The 8,628-nt window shown below is 31.7% G+C and overlaps 1 protein-coding gene across 1 annotated transcript in view; it reads right to left on the bottom strand.

Moving 5' to 3' along the window:
- The window catches only part of LOC139498569 (uncharacterized), a 113,395-nt gene extending 105,097 nt beyond the window's left edge, over nucleotides 1–8,298 (bottom strand). Inside the window, exon 1 of the mRNA XM_071287012.1 lies at nucleotides 8,010–8,298. Within this exon, the coding sequence (XP_071143113.1) occupies nucleotides 8,010–8,230 (221 nt within the window). The 5' untranslated portion in view covers nucleotides 8,231–8,298. The remainder of the gene's footprint in view (nucleotides 1–8,009) is intronic.
- Between the last annotated feature and the right edge of the window lie 330 nt (nucleotides 8,299–8,628).

The raw sequence follows: 8,628 nt of genomic DNA on the forward strand, positions 1-8,628 counted from the left end.
GAACAGCGGTATACTACTGTTGCCTTTATTTATAAATAGGTGATACTCTTGCACAACTAAAGATAGATGAAAATATACCTGTTCAAAGGCTTTAAATAAAAATATGCGCAAAGGATTCATAAATTATTGAAGCACTTATTTTTAGAATTTTAGGACCAACTTTTTAATAATTCATTTAATACTTTTATCTGAGACAAACAGTAAAATTGTAACCAATTGCTCGTAGGGTGCAGATTTTAAACAAGCACAGAGGTTGAACCCTGAACAGTTGGGGCAAGTATGGACACAATATTCAAGCTTGATACAGCTCTGAATTTAGACTGTAATTAAATAGTTTACACAGCATAGCTTTCTGACACAGCATAGCTTTCCGACACAGAATGAATGTGGTCTAATGAACTTACAATTATTTTTTTAGCTTTTGAGCAATACACTTTTCTGTTGAATATTAATCCCCTCAAAAAAAATATTTGAAAACATTTTCTTTTTAATTTCTGAAATCTGTAATGAGAAAAATTGTACCCCCCTCCCCCCCTTTTTTTACTTCCCTCTTTCCCTTTTTTCAAAAATAATCTCAATTCAAATTTCTAATGGAGTTTGCAACCATAAATACTCATTTAAATACATCATAAAATATCAAAACATAAAATGACATTGTTAATGGTTAAAATTAATATCAATTAATACATGTAGTAACTTCAAAAAATAAATTTACATCTCAAGACAATCAGCATTTCTGTATACATAATTTTCAAGTCGTGTAAGGAACGTAATCAAACATATATATAACAGTATTCTTTAAATGGAATTGGCTTACCTTCCTTTCACTGTCTAAATTGTCTAAATTGTCCTTTAACTAGAAACCCCCTTGTTTTTGCCCCTAATTGCTAAATGATTTGAGTCATAACACCCCCCCCCCCCTTTTTGTAGTATGGAAATTTGTGGTATAATTTCAGAGAGAAACATACAGTTAAACACAAGTTATTGACTTATACAACAAGAGGCTCTCAAGAGCCTGAATCGCTCACCTGAATTTTTTTGGTTTAATCTCTCATCAATGATTATTTTGGCTTTTCAATTTATTTAAATGTTCTTTGAATCGTCCTATTTTCTTCAAAAGCAAAAAAAAATCATTTTCTCCTATGTTCTATTTTTGCCATAGGAGCTATGTTTTTTGACATACAAGGAAATGAAATATTAAATTTATACTAGATACTCTGAAACTCATTTAGCCTAAGTTTGGCTGAAATTGATACAGCAGTTTCAAAAGAGAAGATTTTTTAAAGTAAGTCAACATGATGAACAAATTGTGAAAAAAGTCTTTAAAGGGCAATAACTCCTAAAGAGGTCAATTGACAATTTTGGTCAAATTGACTTATTTGTAGATCTTACTTTGCTGATCATTTTTGCTGTTTACAGTTTATCTTTATCTATAATAATATTCAAGATAATGACCAACCAGATGCTCCGCAGGGCGTAGCTTTATACGACCGCAGAGGTTGAACCCTGAATGGTTGGGGCAAGTATGGACACAACATTCAAGCTGGATTCAGCTCTAAATTTGGATTGTGATTAAATAGTTGACACAGCATAGGTTTCTGACACAGAACGAATGTGTTCTAATGAACTTAAAATTTTGGTTTTCTCTTACAGCAATTCACTATGCTGTTGAATATTAATCCTCTCAAAAAAATGTTTGAAGAAATTTTCTTTTTATTTATGAAATTTCAAATGAGAAAATTGAACCCAATTTTTTTAATCACATCCCCCTTTCCCTTATTCCAAAACTAATCTCAATTAAAATTTCTAATGGAGTTTGCAACAATAACTACTCATTTAAATACGTCATAAAATAAACTGTAAATAAAATGTAAAAAAACTGCTTGTTATCACTGAATGGTAAAGATTATTTTAATTTATCAGTTGGTAGTAAAAAGTGAATATACATTGTATATTGTATATAACAAAGATTTAAGTTGATTCTGGACAAAGAAAGATAACTCCAATTAAAAAAAAACCTTGCAATTGCACAATATTTTGCAATTAGATATTTCTTGCTTACTATTCTGGACAAAGAAAGATAACTCTAATTAAAAAAAAAATGCTATTTCACAATATTGTGTAATTAGATATTTCTTGCCATTGCGCAATACTGTGCAATTGAAAAGACTTGCTATTGCACAATACTTAATATAATAATTTTAGATCCTGATTTGGACCAACTTGAAAACTGGGCCCATAATCAAAAATCTAAGTACATGTTTGGATTCAGCATATCAAAGAACCCCAAGATTTCAATTTTTGTTAAAATCAAACTAAGTTTAATTTTGGACCCTTTGGACTTTAATGTAGACCAATTTGAAAACAAGACCAAAAATGAAGAATCTACATACACAGTTAGATCTGGCATATCAAAGAACCCCATTTATTCAATTATTGATGAAATCAAACAAAGTTTAATTTTGGACCCGATTTGGACCAACTTGAAAACTGGGCCAATAATCAAAAATCTAAGTACATTTTTAGATTCAGCATATCAAAGAACCCAACCGATTCATTTTTTGTCAAAATCAAACTAATTTTAATTTTGGACCCTTTGGACCTTAATGTAGACCAATTTGAAAACGGGACCAAAAGTTAAGAATCTACATACACAGTTAGATTGGGCATATCAAAGAACCCCAATTATTCAATTTTGATGAAATCAAACAAAGTTTAATTTTGGACCCTTTGGGCCCCTTATTCCTAAACTGTTGGGACCAAAACTCCAAAAAATCAATACCAACCTTCCTTTTATGGTCATAAACCTTGTGTTTAAATTTCATAGATTTCTATTTACTTATACTAACTTTATGGTGCGAAAACCAAGAAAAATGCTTTTTGGGTCCCTTTTTGGCCCCTAATTCCTAAACTGTTGGGACCTAAACTCCCAAAATCAATACCAACCTTCCTTTTGTAGTCATAAACATTGTGCTTAAATTTCATTGATTTCTATATACTTAAAGTAAAGTTATTGTGCGAAAACCAAGAATAATGCTTATTTGGGCCCTTTTTTGGCCCCTTATTCCTAAAATATTGAAACCAAAACTCCCAAAATCAATCCCAACCTTTCTTTTGTTGTCATAAACCTTGTGTCAAAATTTCATAGATTTCTATTAACTTAAACTACAGTTATAGTGCGAAAACCAAGAAAATGCTAATTTGGGCCCTTTTTGGCCCCTAATTCCTAAAATGTTGGGACCAAAACTCCCAAAATCAATACCAACCTTTCTTTTGTGGTCATAAACCTTGTGTTAAAATTTCATAGATTTCTATTCACTTTTACTTAAGTTAGAGTACGAAAACTAAAAGTATTCGGACGACGACGACGCAGACGCAGACGACGACGCCAACGTGATAGCAATATACGACGAAAATTTTTTCAAATTTTGCGGTCGTATAAAAACTGCAAAATTTCCTTAAAATTACCAATTAAGTGGCTGCAACCCAACAATTGGATGTTTGATTCATCTGAAAATTTCAGGGCTGATAGATATTGACCTAATGAACATTTTTACTCCATGTCAGATTTGCTCTTAATGCTTTCGTTTTTGAGATATAAGCCAAAAACTGCATTTGACCCCTATGTTCTATTTTAAGTTACGGCGGCCATGTTTTTTGACGGATCAAAAATCAAAGCACACACTTTGTGCAGGATAATCTAAGGAACAATCATGCTAAGTTTTAACCAAATCCATTCAGTACTTTCAGAGGAGTAGATTTTTTAAAGTTAGCAAATATGATGAACAAATTGTGAAAAATTGTCATTAAAGGACAATAACCCCTTAAGGGGTCAATTGACAATTTTGGTCATAGTAACTTATTTGTAGATCTTAATTTGCTGATCTTTTTTGCTGTTTACAGTTTATCTTTATCTATAATAATATTCAAGATAATGACCAAAAACTGCAAAATTTCCTTAAAATTACCAATTAAGTGGCAGCAACCCAACAATGGTTTGTTTGATTCACCTGAAAATTTCAGGGCTGATAGATCTTAACCTAATGAACATTTTTACCCTTTGTCAGATTTGCTCTAAATGCTTTCGTTTTTGAGATATAAGCCAAAAACTGCATTTGACCCCTATGTTCTATTTTAAGTAACGGCGGCCATGTTTTTTGACGGATCAAAAATCAAAGCACACACTTTGTGCAGGATAATCTAAGGAACAATCATGCTAAGTTTTAACCAAATCCATTCAGTACTTTCAGAGGAGAAGATTTTTTAAAGTTAGCAAATATGATGAACAAATTGTGAAAAATTGTCATTAAAGGACAATAACCCCTTAAGGGGTCAATTGACAATTTTGGTCATATTAACTGATTTGTAGATCTTACTTTGCTGATCTTTTTTGCTGTTTACAGTTTATCTTTATCTATAATAATATTCAAGAAAATGACCAAAAACTGCAAAATTTCCTTAAAATTACCAATTAAGTGGCAGCAACCCAACAATGGTTTGTTTGATTCACCTGAAAATTTCAGGGCTGATAGATCTTAACCTAATGAACATTTTTACCCTTTAACAGATTTGCTCTAAATGCTTTCGTTTTTGAGATATAAGCCAAAAACTGCATTTGACCCCTATGTTCTATTTTAAGTAACAGCGGCCATGTTTTTTGACGGATCAAAAATCAAAGCACACACTTTGTGCAGGATAATCTAAGGAACAATCATGCTAAGTTTTAACCAAATCCATTCAGTACTTTCAGAGGAGAAGATTTTTTAAAGTTAGCAAATATGATGAACAAATTGTGAAAAATTGTCATTAAAGGACAATAACCCCTTAAGGGGTCAATTGACAATTTTGGTCATATTAACTTATTTGTAGATCTTACTTTGCTGATCTTTTTTGCTGTTTACAGTTTATCTTTATCTATAATAATATTCAAGATAATGACCAAAAACTGCAAAATTTCCTTAAAATTACCAATTAAGTGGCAGCAACCCAACAATGGTTTGTTTGATTCATCTGAAAATTTCAGGGCTGATAGATCTTGACCTAATGAACATTTTTACCCTTTGTCAGATTTGCTCTAAATGCTTTCGTTTTTGAGATATAAGCCAAAAACTGCATTTGACCCCTATGTTCTATTTTAAGTAACGGCGGCCATGTTTTTTGACGGATCAAAAATCAAAGCACACACTTTGTGCAGGATAATCTAAGGAACAATCATGCTAAGTTTTAACCAAATCCATTCAGTACTTTCAGAGGAGAAGATTTTTTTAAAGTTAGCAAATATGATGAACAAATTGTGAAAAATTGTCATTAAAGGACAATAACCCCTTAAGGGGTCAATTGACAATTTTGGTAATATTAACTTATTTGTAGATCTTACTTTGCTGATCTATTTTGCTGTTTACAGTTTATCTTTATCTATAATAATATTCAAGATAATGACCAAAAACTGCAAAATTTCCTTAAAATTACCAATTAAGTGGCAGCAACCCAACAATGGTTTGTTTCATTCATCTGAAAATTTCAGGGCTGATAGATATTGACCTAATGAACATTTTTACCCCATGTCAGATTTGCTCTAAATGCTTTCGTTTTTGAGATATAAGCCAAAAACTGCATTTGACCCCTATGTTCTATTTTAAGTAACGGCGGCCATGTTTTTTGACGGATCAAAAATCGAAGCGCACATGTGCAGGATATACTAAGGAACAATCATGTTAAGTTTCATTCAAATCCATTCAGTAGTTTCAGAGGAGAAGATGTTTGAAAAATTGTTAATGACGACGACGACGACGACGATGACGTCGACGACGACGGACGCCAAGTGATGAGAAAAGCTCACATGGCCTTTTAGGCCAGGTGAGCTAAAAATGCATATTTGGGTCCCCTTTTTGGTCCGTAATTCTTATACCTTCTTGATTCTTCATAACCCCCAAAATCAATCCCAACTTTCCTTTTGTGGTTATCAACATTGTGTTAAAATTTCATTTGATATCTATTAACTTATACTTAAGTTACTATCCAGAAACCATCTGTCTTTGAAAGACGCTGACGACACTGATAAGTGTTCACAAACTTTTCCAGGTTCATTGACATCTGATCTTTGAAATGTTACACTTGTTTTGGACATTATGATTCTGCATTTAAATCTTTTAGATGTTTCCAGATTTCACTAATTTTTTTAATTAGACTGCACAGCCAAGGAGAAATAGTCAGTCTTACATTTATTTATGTGGGCGTAAGTAGCTTGTTCCTAAATAACTTGTTGTTTTCAAAATCTTTCTTTTATGAGAAAAGTCTCTTTGAACGTGTAGTTGATTTATATCCTGATTTAACTACTTCAATTGAGACTTTTTCTTTACTCTTCTCGCTACTATTGGAGCATGTTTATATAAAGTGTTTAATAATTTAGGGTACCTTCCATCCAATGAATGATCTGGATTATCAAATTAAAGTATTTCATTAAAATTTTTAGCCTTTAAGGATGTTCGCTTGTAATGTTTTTGATTTTTGTCAGATTTTCGGAATCCTCTGGTATATTCATTTGAATGCCTTAAAAAAGTTTACCCACTGACCCTATTTTTCTTTTTATAAATCTTTAACATGTATAGATATAAGCCATCTGTAAAAGTCTTATAATTTTTTTTTATATTTTAATAGTTTTTGATAACTTAAACTTGTCTTTTATAAAGCTATGAAAAGTCAAGAGAGAATATTTTCTAAAGGCACATTGACTTAAATATATATTTTTGGCTCTTTTGATTCCATTAATTATCCCCTATCAATATATACAAGTGTTTTGAAAAGTTAATTATTTGAAACTGAGTAGTGAACTCCCTTAAATCTTCTATATATTGTTCCTTTATCAAATTAAGTGAAGTTTCTATTTTTCTTGTTATCTACCCAACAAAGTCTAATTAATCTTCACAACCTTTTTTTCTTCTAAATTTTGCTCTGGGCACTGTCTTTGACCATAACAAGTCCCTTTTAACAGATTAGTTCTGACTTTAACCCCCTGACTTGAATGGAATAACTAAAAGGATAACCTTGATCACTTAAATGAGTTAGTCAATCCAAATATTTATCTATGACAGGGTGTACTGTGGATACATTATTATTCTTTGGATACCAATTTTCGTGGATTTCGTGGGTATAGATGAACTACAAAATTAAATGTTCAATGAATGACAAAATTGCCATAAGCTTGTGTGAAGACTTCGGCATAACCACGAAATAAAATGTTCAAGAAGATGCAAGTTTTCCATCATCCACAAAAATTGATACCCTCAAAAATAAATGAATCCACAGTATATAGAACTACTCATTTTTACCTACATGTAACAGGACTAAAAGCAAATAAATACAGCTCATAATGACTTTAATGTTACAACAGGCTAAAGGAATTTTTAAACTAAATACCCTAAGCATAATTTAGGCCCAGTTTGGTTTTATTTGGCCAAGTAGTTTCAGAGGATAAGATTTTTGTAAAAATTAATGACTATGACAACGGACAACGGACAACACAACCCAATTAATGAATAGAGCTCACATCTTCATCTACATCTTTGAAATGCAAGGGTCTAAGACCAATCCTGCCCTCAGGGCCAGTTTAGGTACAAAATGTAATAATTACCATAGCACAATAACACAAGGGAAGGATGGTTAAATATCCAGCCAACCAAAACTCTTAACATTGCCAAAAATGGTAATTTGAAGCCTGGTAATACAGCGCATTCCTTCCTTCATTCCTCTTTACACACAGTTTATATGATTTTAATTTCTCATGATTCATTGTTGAAGCTTGTCAAAGTTGTTTGAAGATAAAAAATACAAAAATATTCTAGAATGGAAAAGCATATGATCAGATTATATACATTGGTTTATTGAAATAATCCTTTCTATTTTACATTGATTTTTATGCCCCATTCAGAGCATTATGTTTTCTGGTCTGTCTGTTTGTTTACCTGTTCCTTTGTTTGTTCATTTGTCTTCTCTTAGCTAAGTATACTTACGATTCATAATAAGTACTTGTATATGCATGTACTTGATTGTAAGAGCTTTGATAATAATGAATATCGTAGCAGTTTTGAGCCATTTTGCCACCAGTAATCTGTACACTGCAGTCATAGTGATTGTTGCAATAATTCTGCATGGTTGATAATTCATCATATGTAGATGTGTACGTATTGTCTGTATAGACATCACAACCTAACGTCCATGTTGCACCAGTCATGGTTATATATCCCTTTGTACTGTAAACGTAACATGTTGGTTGAAAGTAACTATCTCTGCAGGTACTTCCAGACTCTAAAAAACAACAATTAAAGATTTTTAAAATGAATCAATATTTAAACAGAGTAGTGTAAAACCTGTCTTACTGTTTTTTTACTTTTGAGATATCAGTACAAAAACATATTTGTTTTGTAATTGTGTGTCAATGTTATTGTACATTTGAGCACTTTTTGTGTGTTTTTTAATGTTAATCAACTAATTGAGAATAAAATGTGCAAGATCAAGATCTCAAAAAAATTGTAAGGGTTCCGCGGAACCCAGTGTCCCGCCTACTTTTGCTGTAAATCCCAGGCTTAACAAAAATGAGAAAAAAAATCAATAAAAATATTCCTTTTGATA

The sequence above is a fragment of the Mytilus edulis genome, chromosome 12 (assembly GCF_963676685.1).
Source record: "Mytilus edulis chromosome 12, xbMytEdul2.2, whole genome shotgun sequence".
Classification (NCBI taxonomy): Eukaryota; Metazoa; Mollusca; class Bivalvia; order Mytilida; family Mytilidae; genus Mytilus; species Mytilus edulis.